At 38.0% G+C, this 11,225-nt stretch overlaps 1 protein-coding gene across 2 annotated transcripts; it reads right to left on the bottom strand.

Annotated features, from left to right (window-relative positions):
* Positions 1-794: 794 nt before the first annotated feature.
* Positions 795-11,086, bottom strand: scamp4 (secretory carrier membrane protein 4). Of its 2 annotated transcripts, XM_031749642.2 has the most exons (7): positions 10,943-11,086; positions 10,455-10,481; positions 10,048-10,176; positions 9,776-9,932; positions 5,058-5,159; positions 2,440-2,557; positions 795-2,319 (listed from the first exon to the last, which is right to left on the bottom strand). In XM_031749642.2, the coding sequence occupies exons 2-7, from the start codon at positions 10,459-10,461 to the stop codon at positions 2,131-2,133; spliced, it is 702 nt and encodes a 233-aa protein (XP_031605502.1). In that variant the 5' UTR covers positions 10,462-10,481; positions 10,943-11,086; the 3' UTR covers positions 795-2,130. The 2 variants fall into 2 exon arrangements, with proteins under 2 accessions (XP_031605502.1, XP_039462452.1); XM_039606518.1 differs by lacking the exon at positions 10,455-10,481 and having other exon boundaries at positions 10,943-11,063.
* Positions 11,087-11,225: the final 139 nt, after the last annotated feature.

Here is an 11,225-nt window from a genome sequence, read left to right as displayed (position 1 = left end):
GTAAACGGCAACTTCCTGTTGGCAACCAATGTCTTCAGAATTTACAAATACAACAATCTGATCTAAGCAGTGGGAGCGTAAACGAGTACATTCATGTAACAAATGTTGGCAAAATCTCTTTTTTTTCATGCATCTGAAAGAAAAAGGAAATCAGCTAATGTATCCAAATATTGGTATTTGTTTTAAACATCCTGTATTGGGCTCTATTTGAAAAGCTAAAGGATAATAGTGTTGCTGAAATGAATTCATCAGCGGTAAAGCTGTGAGGTAAAAAAATCATCCATTTTCACACTCTTCTTGTGAAGCAATAGCTGCTACTTCTGTATGAGGAAGTTCGGATTAGTTGAATTTAAGAATAGTAGGATTGCAACATGATGAGCTTTACTGGAGCAGATTTCATCCGGAATTTTAGGATGTCAAGAGATACTTTTATTCATACCCCGAAGCACTTCACTAGAGTCTCACAGCAAGACAGTGAAGTCGGGCAAGGAATGTACAAGCTGCACAAACTGACAGGACTGCTTGCAATAAATCACACTGGCATCTGGTTCAAATCACAGCTGAAAAGCTCATTCCATGATTTTTGGTGTTCAGACTATCAAAACAGAACTGGGATACATATGAGTTTGCTTGCAGTTTAAAGACAGCATAAAAACTCTATATAAAACTCAAGTAAAAAGATTTAAACTCACTCTATATTAAAAACTCTGTGGCAGAACTGACTCATTTTTAAGATTTTAAACATAAATCCAACCATTACATGTACTTTTATGATAAGCAGGAACAGGCAGACACAATGTGAATAAGATTTATTGAAATGCTGCAGCAGTGTTAGTTCACCATATCCATTTTATCAGTCACTCATCAAATATCACAAAAATCAAAATATTAAATTTGGCAGTTGGCCATAAAGGGCACTTCAGTATGTTGAAAAGAAAAAAAAAAAAAAAGTTGTGTATCTATGAGGGAGCAACCTTTCTCTATGATGGCGCTTTTACTTCAAACAAGCTTTATCTTGATCAATGGTGTTGCATTACCAGCATATATACATATTTCTTTAAAAGAAAAAAAAAATGCAATAATTCCTCTAAATAAGACTTTTCAGCAAGCATCCGTAGGAATAAATTCAGTCAGTTTAAACAATTTGTTACCACATCTGCATGCATTAGTTCACTCAGCCAGCGGTTTGTACCAGTTTCTACTGTTTACATGACATCAGTTCATTTGTAATAAGAGAATCCCCTTCATTCAGAATCCCATAGCAGGCTGCATGCAACACACTGTAGACCCCAGATGCAATAATTCAGTCTATCTGGGAGAAAATTGAAAGTTACTGGAAGTTTGACAACAGCTGATAAGGTGCTGTCACTGCAGGGCGCTGACCACTAAAAGCAAACAGTATAGCTTTGAAATAACAGGAATTGTGAAATACTGAGGCGGAGACCCCCCCCCGTGGCGTAAGAGTGGAAAGTGTTTTGGCTCAATGAGTTGCTTCACTGAAGCATCCAGTTTTACAAAAAAAATAATTAAAGACAGTGTTTGTTAAGGCAAAAATCAGGTGTTCAGGCTTTTTTTTTTTTTTTAAACATGCAAAAATCTGCACACAACAGTAAGGCGCATTTCAATACATCACAGGCAAGCGTGGACATATCAAGCAGACTATCAAAAATAAGCTCAATTTATGCCCAAATACATAAAATAAAAAAAATAAAAAAAAAATCACCAGTTTGCACACTGTCTTCTTGCAAAAAAGAAAAAAAAAACCCCTGCTCTTCAGCATACCACTATTTCTAGCATGCAATTCTGGCAATATACAAAAACAATCCTTTTATAGAGGTCTATAAGGCACACATCTCTCACACACTCTTGAAAGTGTTCACTCTTTTTCCATTTCCAATTGAGTCATTCATTTTAAGGACTAGATGTAAACAAAGCTGAAATGGAATGGCATAATGTAAGGATAGTCCTCTACCACATGTGTAGAGGCTTTCTGATAAAACTCTGTCCTCTCATAAAACACACCTGTATACTTTGAAATGTAAGGATTAAAGAAATGACGTTTTTGAAGTGCTTTCTTGAACATTGGTTAAACTGCCAGTTATGTCTCCCCCTAGAGGCGAATCTTGGTCATCACCAATGACTGTTGTCGGGATAGCTGGGCACCGCCGTAGGGTACTGTGGCAAACTTGGGCCTTGGGCAGTCTGAGCAACGGCGTTAAACCCTGCTTCCCTCACCGGTGCACTCTTCCACATCCCAGTGCTCCACTCTTCCTGAGCTCGCTGCATACTACCGCCACCACCACGGTACAGTCTGTGCACCTGGAGAGAGTGGGTGTGTTAGGTAGTTGTTGGTATGCTTTGGTGTCTGCAAGGAACTGTGTGCATGTTGACCCACACAAAGGTAAAGTGTGTGCATTTTCAGCATGGGCGTTCACTCACCTGAATGAGAACCAGTGCCATTAAAGCAGTCACCAGAGTGAAGAGCAGAGTTGTGATAAGCATCACTATAGCGGAGCCCACATTTTGGCTGAAAAACAGCACTGTTGCAATCCAGCCGCTTTGTTGTGTTGGTGAGGGTGAGAGTGAGATGAGTTTTATGGGTTAGTGAATCAGACAGTATGCACTTAGCAAAGTGGATTTAATACAAATGCAATTTAAAGTTAAAAAAAAAAAAAAAAAAAAAAGCCACAAAGCAGTGAGAACTGAGGCATAGCGACAAACAGCACAGCAATGATCAGCTAACACATCGACCAAAAGTCTTATTATCATTCTTATTATTACTTCCTACATTTTAAAAAATTTTCTGACTTGGTTTTTATATGGAATGTTTCTTTTTACTGGAGCATTCAAGGCGCTTTACACAGCTTGCCTCACTCACCCATTCATACAGACATTTTTCTACACCCAAGTGTTTTCTATCTAACATTCACACTCTGAAGAACGCATCAGAGAGCAACATGGGGGTCAGTATTTTGCCCAAGGATACTTTGGCATACAGATTGGAGCAACCAGCGAGCAACCACCAATCCTCCAATTAGTAGATGACTTGCTGAGCTTTAGCCACCCCTGTTGTCATGTTTTATGTTAACAAAAAAAAAAAAAGAAAAAAGAAAAAAAAAAAGATACTACTTGATCTACACTTACTGGCCACCTTCATGGTCATTAGGTACACCTTACCAGTACCAGGTTAGATCCTGTTTTGCTGTCATAACTGCCTTAATTCTAGGTGACAGATACAACAACGTCCTGGAAACTTTTCAGTTCATAATCGCATGATATCGTCACACAGTTGCTGTAGATTTCTCTGCTGACCAACCATGATGAGACTCTCATTCCACGACATCTCAAAGGTGCTCCATTGGATTGAAATCTGGTGACTGTGGAGGCCATTTGAGCACAGTGAATTCACTGTCATGTTCTTACATGCCGTCATGCCAAATTCTGACTCCACGATCCAAATGTTGCAGTAAAAATTAAGACTCATCAAACAAGGCAACATTTTTTCAATCTTCAGTTGTCCAATTTTGAGAAGCTTGTGTGAATTATGGTCTCAGGTTTCCTGTTCTTAGCTGGCAGGAGGTTTCCCTACAGTGGTCTTGCTACATCCCTTCATTTTAACGAGTGGTTACTTTTCCTTTCTATCAGCTGAAATCAGTGTGGCCATTCTCCTCTGTCATCTGCAAGGTATTTTGATTCAAAGAACTGCTGCTCACTGGATATCTTCTCTTTTTGGGACCCGTCTCTGTGATTCTAGAGTTTGTTGTGTGGGAAAATCCCCGTATATCAACGGTTTCTAAAACACTCAGACCGGTCTGTCTGGCACCAACAACCATGCAACATTTAAATTTGGGGGCAATATAGCCTCAAAATTAAATCACTATATTTTAAGAAAATGTGCCACAATGTAATTATATTTCTGATGCAGAAAAAAAAAAAGACAGTTTCTATCTGGGATGTTGTAATGTGGCTTGGTCTTTTTAACCATTTGCATAACAGCCTCCTTTTCCACCATTTAAACTGGTATCATGTACTTTGCCAAACTATATATAACCACGTCAATGATTTGCATCCATTGTCTGCTCTTCCTGTCTATACGCAGTTTAACTAGCTATGGACCAGTGATGTTTGGTTGAACCATTTGTTTACTTTTGGACTGTACACAGCTGCCAGCATCTCTCCTACTTGCCTGTCACCCTAGCCCGGTTGTACTCCACAGTGTGTTTTTGCCGCGAGTGTTGAAAAGAAGTTTGTTCCCTTCAGCTGGAACAAGTTTCTAGCATATTTTCCAAAAGTATTGCGCTATGTTGGGGGTGTTAGAGTAGCTCCCTTTTTACCAAATCTTCAGCAGCAGGAATACACTTCTCACTGTCAGATATGTCTTTTTGTTGTGCATGAGGGACATAAAGGCACAGTGTTGCTATAACAATGATATCACGAATGACCCCCCCCCCCCCCGCCAAAATCAGCAGGTCATCTTGACCATATCTAAATGAATTGAATGGCTGGCATGTGATTGGCTGATTAGGTAAGTGCTTAACAAACAGTTGGACAGGTGTACCTAACAATGTGGCCAATGAGAGTACAACGTCTCTAAAAACAGATCAATGTCAGTAATACAGGAAACCTGTTTAGAAACACCACTTCATAAAAACTTTGCGAAATTTAAAAAAAAAAAAACCCACAAAATTTAAACCACATTGTTATTCTGCAGCTCAAATGTATACAAAATAAATCGAAAATTAAAAAAAATTTAAATGCACTTACATTCCGTATTTACATACAACTGGGTAGATAACGGACTAAAAATGGCAATTATTTTCAATTTTAAAACAGTTTGAAATGTTTCACCTCCTTATATGTTAACTTCATGATTTTTTTTTTATTGAACAGATGAGAAACAGCCATGTGTGGTGAAAAGCACATTTTCCAGCTGCCTTGATCATCAGAGAGAAACCTTCGTGACCCAATCCGATAAAAAAACCCAAAATAACATAAGATAAATAAATAAACTAGCAGCCAACATATGCGGTGTTCAAAGCAGGTTTGGTTCAACTTACCATGTTCCCCAACCAGGGATGCCGATGGCCTGGATGAGGGCCAGGACACACTGAAGGAAGAAGACGAAGAAGAAGGCCATGAAGTTGAACGAGCTGTCAGCCCTATGAAGAAAAGAAAATACAAAGATGATACAGTAGAAAAAAAAGCCCGAAGGTTTTCCATTTTTGTTGCAAAGTTGCTTCTTCCTTCTTGTTGGCAAGATTTGAGTCAAACTACCACACATATTTGCAGAGAAACATGGTGATTTGAACTGAACAAGTCACAGAAAAGCTGGAAATGTTCTCAGTAAACTCAAAAGATGGGTGCAAATTCAAATCAGAAAACGAGCAGCACAGTCAGAGCTGATCAAACTTTTTGGGGACTTGTATTCAATTTCAATTAATTTTATTTATACAGCGCCAAATCACAACAACAGTCGCCTCAAGGCGCTTTATACTGTAAGGTAGACCCTACAATAATACATACAGAGAAAACCCCAACAATCATATGACCCCCTATGAGCAAGCACTTTGGTGACAGTAGGAAGAAAAAACTCCCTTTTAACAGGAAGAAACCTCCAGCAGAACCAGGCTCAGGGAGTGGCGGCCATCTGCTGCGACTGGTTGGGTTGATTTCAGTCCATTCTAAAGAGTTCATTCTATGAGTATTAGGGCTGCATTAAGAAAAGAAATATTGCCGATACTTTTGAGAAGAAAGTTGAAATTTCAAGATTAAACCGAAAAACTATTTTGAGAAAAAGTTCAAAATCTACTTCAAAGTTTTTCAATCTGACCATCTTTTCAATGTCCTTATACTTATCGCCACAATATGATTATGTGTTAAAAGAGAAATCATATTCTTCCTAGTTACCAAATCCGATTCTGAAGAACGATTTTACTAACTCAGAGGGTATTGCAACCGTGGCAGTTTGTCTTGTAACGACAACTGTAATCTCCACATTCGACTTTTTCCTCAAAATAGAATTGTGACCTTAATCTCAAAGTTTTGACTTTATTCTCAAAATGATGAATAATCTTTTTCTTTAAATTAGATTTGTTTTATTTTCACTATTTGCTACACTGCTATTTGCTAGTCTTTACCACTGTAAATGCAAATCACTGAATTAGACCTCACCATTATGCTGATACCTTTTAGAGCATGTTTAAGAAAATTATCTGACAAATAATGCACCCACAAAATTTACGGACCCTTGCTGGCATTAGTGGTGACTTGGTATTTCACACTGATTTAATATGGTCATTTCTAGTTCCAGAAAAACTAGATTGAGACTTGAGATGGCACGATACCACTTTTTTATGTCCGATACCGATATCATAAATTTGGATATCTGCCGATACCGATATGAATCCAATATAGTGTATTTTTTAATCAATAAAAGTTTTTTTCTTTTTTTAAATATCTTGCTGCATTTTGTACAAGTTCATACTCAAGTTTTAAAAAACAAAACACTAAAGCTATTCTGTTATACCTGTATGCAAAAAATACACTGCACCCAAAATATTTCATAGTTCAGCAACACTGACCAATCTCATAAACTTAAACCTACTCCATCCTCCCTATTCTGGTATTTTAAAGAGTACTTAGCAGAAATATTAAACAACCTAACTAATAGGGTTGCAAACTCCCAGCAAAAAAAAAAAATAGGGAACCCTCCGCCTCATGACGCTTAATCGACGTAATCAACTTTAATGTAATGCATGTGTCAAACAAATGCACAGAAATCAATTATTTTTCTACAATAATTAAATAGATTCAACATCTTTCGTCAACAGAATTGCAGACTGCACAGATGGTACCTTCCCAAAGGAAAGAGTACTATAGCTTACAAGGGTATATTAGACTTAATAGTTACTATATACAATAATGGACTTCTATACATTTTACATCAGATTAAAACTTTGGTTGTAAGATTCTGATAGTTATTTATTAAAAGCTAGATATTTTAAATGAGAATAAGAAAGAAAAGTATGTCTTTGTGCCCCCTTTTCCCTGTTCATACCCTATCGGCCCCTCTGGCTAAACTTTGCTAGATCCGCCCCTGCACAGTTACCAGCCGTCAGCTACGTAGAAAAGGATCCTGGTGTATAAAGTAATATTAAATAAATTCTATCAACAGCTTATCAAGCTTAAATGTGCTGCTGTTGTTTATCCGCTAGTTTCCTGTTTCTGGCGCAAAGTGGGCGATAAACAAACAAGAGAGACGGGACTCGCGACAGAAAAGCCGATCAGCTGATCATTGATCAGTTTCATGATTGAAGTAGCAGCAGGAGAGGGAGGGAGAGAAGAAGAGGTAGTCCCTCCATATATGGGTTTTTAAGCTTAATGTGGGAATGCTTTACAAACATTCAGAGATGAAATTACACACTTGCTTTACTTCTCTGGGATAGCTTTCTCGGAGATGAAATTCTGGTTTTGTAGCGAGGCTCCAAATGCTCAACCAGACCGCCGAGAGGTCTCGCACGCCACAGCCGCTCTATCACGTGACGCATACTGCTCCGACGTGCTAAAGTGATGAGCTGGAGTTTTTTGAGGTGCTTTTGTGATATTTAATGGATCGGATTACATTTTTTATTTCTCTCCGATATCCGATCCAGTAATTTAGCTCAGTATCGGACCGATACCGATACATTATATCGGATCAGTCCAGCCCTAATTGAGATAGCTGTAAAGCTCAACTAGAAGCTTCAAGCTATGGATGTTGTAATCCGATAACCTTGAATTCATGTGGATATAGTACACATGAAGCATTCATTTCACTGTTTAGTATTTTTTTTTTTTAAAACTATTTGGTAATAAGTACCAATTGAAAAAGTTTTTTCATCACAAGTTAAGTTTGTTTCCTCCACCCCAAAAAACAAAATAACTTATTCAGGAACATGTCCTTTATATTCAAATTGTTCTGCATTTAAAGGTTATAACCTCTTACTGTAATGTACAGATCAAATTCATAATAAAATTAATCAAATATACACAAAAAGTATCCCATGCCAAGATGTTCTGGTCAGTCTGAAAACCGATTGTCATTTTAAATATCTCTATATAGCCTTATTATTACTTTGAGCTTCAGATGAATCTATTACCTTGAAGGAAAGGTCAGAGATTAACTGTAACATGATATTATAAATCTTTATAAAGTACGTTCTATATGTTGACAACACACCCCACACTAGTTTCTAAGTTAAAAGGCTTTTGGTCAATTTTCAACCAATAAATCCTTAAGCTGACCTTAAAGACCTTGGCGGAGGGAAGTAAAATTTTAATGGATTATTGATATGACGCCACTCCACACGCTTAGAAAGTTTTACCATAATTTATGATAAACTTTTTAAGCCATCATGTTTACAGAGAGAGTGACATACATGCATGCACGCAAATGCTAACAAAAACATAAATGTCCCTGGTGGATACGATCATAATCTTCCTCATTTTTCCTGAGCATACTGACACAAAATTACACATGCAGATATAAGTAGTACGTAAACCCTTGAAACTGAGAGCTTTGAATGAGATATATAATCTTCAGGAAATACTTTTAGACCATTTTTCTTGACACGTGGTGCAAGCAGCTCTCTTAAGCTCACTCAACATCTAACTGATTCAAAGCTATGACTTTTTTAAGAGACATAAAAAGCCTAGATGTCTTCTAATTTAATGCTTCTAAATTAAAATAAAACCGAGTTTATTTTACTTTAAAAAGCTTAGAAACACAGTGTTTAACCAGATACTTACTCTGAATGGCATTACCTTGGCTAAGGAATCCTGGAGTCATTTTTGACCAGGATATGTGCTTCAATGCGCATATTTACCAAATATGCCGCACTGCTTTCTTGCATTTGCGCAATATGTCTAAAATTAGAATTGTCATGTCTAAGAGTCATGGTGAAAAAGTAGTTCATGCATCTTTATGTGTAGGCTCGAGTACTGTAATTCATTATTATCAGGTTGTTCTAAAAGCACCCTGAAAAACCTTCAGTTGATCTTAAAACTCATATATAATGACCCTATTGTTTACAATACTTTTAGTATTGCCCACAGCAAAGGAAATACAAATAACAGCATATAATGCTGCATAATCCATGGGTGCGATTGTTTTTTCTCCCCTCACCAGTTTTGTTAACTGGGTTAATAGTTGGTTTTTTTAACTGGGTTAGCAAACCAGGTCTCTGTGACATGGGCCTGAATTACTTAATTTAATTATTTGTGTACAATGCTGAAAACTATTGGGTTTAAGAATTCATGCAGCCGCTAACAATTAACTGGAACTGCAGCCCTGGAAAGATAACAGGGGTGTTCTTTAAAAAAAAAAGAAAAGTGAAGAGTAAAAGTGGAACCAGTAAAACCTGCACCTTTTGGCATAGCTCTGGAATAATGCAGCTAGATACAGATCACTTTTTATTTTCCCTTGATCTATATTATGTCTATTGCTGCTTTTTAAGCATTCCAGACTCGAAAACAAAACAAAACAGTTTTTGCCGTAGAGCCTTTGCTCATTATAACCTTCGTCTTTGGAACATGCTTGAAAACCTTTCGTTTTTCTCTCTGCCAGTTTTACTCCCTGGGTAAACATTTGACTTTGATAATGCATCATCTGAGTTCTTTTTTCCATTTATAAGAACTTTTTAATGTACATCTGATGTTATGCTGAAGTTGTAATTTATGCATCTGTGTAACCAGAAGCTGCTCATAAATTTGTGGCAATTACTAAATGATAACTGACCTGAAAGCTTTGTAGAGTGGTCTGAACCAGCAGGTGTAACTACAGGGGCAGAAGAGGATGAGCCAAAGCAGGGCAAAGCCAAAGTTTGTGGCACCTCCACCCCCGGCCCACCAAGCAATACATCCGATCAAATTTACGCTCAGTGTTCCTGAATACACTGCAAAGAGGAGAGATGAGCATGCGTGAAAAAAAGAAAGGGAAATCAGTACTTTCTCTGCAAAAATGGAAGGAATCCATGTGCTTCCTGTTCTGAAGAAACTGAAGACACTTACTCATCCAGAGGATATAGACTCTGTGCACCAGCAGCTGGTGGGGCCCAGGTATTTCCTCTTCAATGTTCTGGTAAAAACATGGCTTTATTTTTACAAACTTGGGCAGGGGTGGAAAGTTATTGGCCCGCTCTGAAACAAGAAGCAAGATTACATCATCAGAGTACTGTCATGGTAATACTTTTTATTTGAATATATCTGAATACAGTGCAGGGAGGGAGAGAGAGAAACTGAGGGATAGTGGAGTTGTACTTTAAATAAGAAGATTTCAAACATGAGGCTTGGAGGCCAAAACTGGCCTGCTACAGGGGTCCAATGTGGCCCACTGGAAGGTTTTTGCAGGGTGTAAAATTTGTATTCCAAGTACTTTGCAGCCCACCCCTTCTTTAGATAGACAGATAGTGACAAACCTGCCATTTTGAAATTCCACGTCTTCCCTGAAAAAGAGGAATATACAAAAAAGAGACGTAAATCTCCACACATTTTTAAATTTTATATTTAACTGCCATTAATTTTTCTGCCAGTGCTAACCTTGATTATCATACTACAAATGCACGTTAACCTTCGACCACTTGCAGGAGCAGTAAACCCTCTAATTAGTTCTAACTGCAAATTTCAACTTTGCTCAAATTGTATATCAGTTTCAATACGCCAACAGGAACACGTTCATGTTTTACCAATACCAACGTGAAGTTATTAACTGTTTGCTTTACATGAGACATTTTAGAGTTGATAGCAGCTAAGGCGTGTTTCTAAGCAGTTAGTTGTCGTACAGTAGCAGATATAAGCTCAGTGACTCTTTATCTCACGCTGCTGCTTTGTTTGAATAGCAATGGTCTGCAGTCGAAAAGGCGTGAAAAAGCACAGCAAAAGAACAGCAAAGACACGTCGGTTTTACCGGGGTAACAGAATTTCCTCGCGGTTCGGTCGACGACACCGGTGGGGTCCTGGAATCATTTAAGAATCGCATGCGCTTTTTCGACCCATCATCTGCGACTGCGCTACCCGTTCAGCACTTGTAGTTCAAAACTGTTTATATTCGGCAAGTACAGGGGAGCAGTAGAACTACACGTCCCAGCAGCCATTCGAGCGGTAAACGGAAAACGCGTGACTTCAACATGACATCGTTTCCACCCAGTCCCCTCTCTGTAAACAGTATAGGAGAGGCCTTTTTAATCTTA

The sequence above is a fragment of the Oreochromis aureus genome, linkage group 23 (genome assembly GCF_013358895.1).
Source record: "Oreochromis aureus strain Israel breed Guangdong linkage group 23, ZZ_aureus, whole genome shotgun sequence".
Classification (NCBI taxonomy): Eukaryota; Metazoa; Chordata; class Actinopteri; order Cichliformes; family Cichlidae; genus Oreochromis; species Oreochromis aureus.
Note: the sequence above shows the minus strand (reverse complement) of the source record. Positions and strands in the feature narration are given on the sequence as shown.

Bases quoted from the DNA above. Each gene is read 5' to 3' on its own strand.
- scamp4 (XM_031749642.2), bottom strand. The intron at 5,160-9,775 runs GTCAGTTATCAT...TTTTCTTCATAG, and splicing joins CCACTCTACAAAGCTTTCAG to GGCTGACAGCTCGTTCAACT. The intron at 2,320-2,439 runs GTGAGTGAACGC...CACTCTCTCCAG, and splicing joins TGGCACTGGTTCTCATTCAG to GTGCACAGACTGTACCGTGG.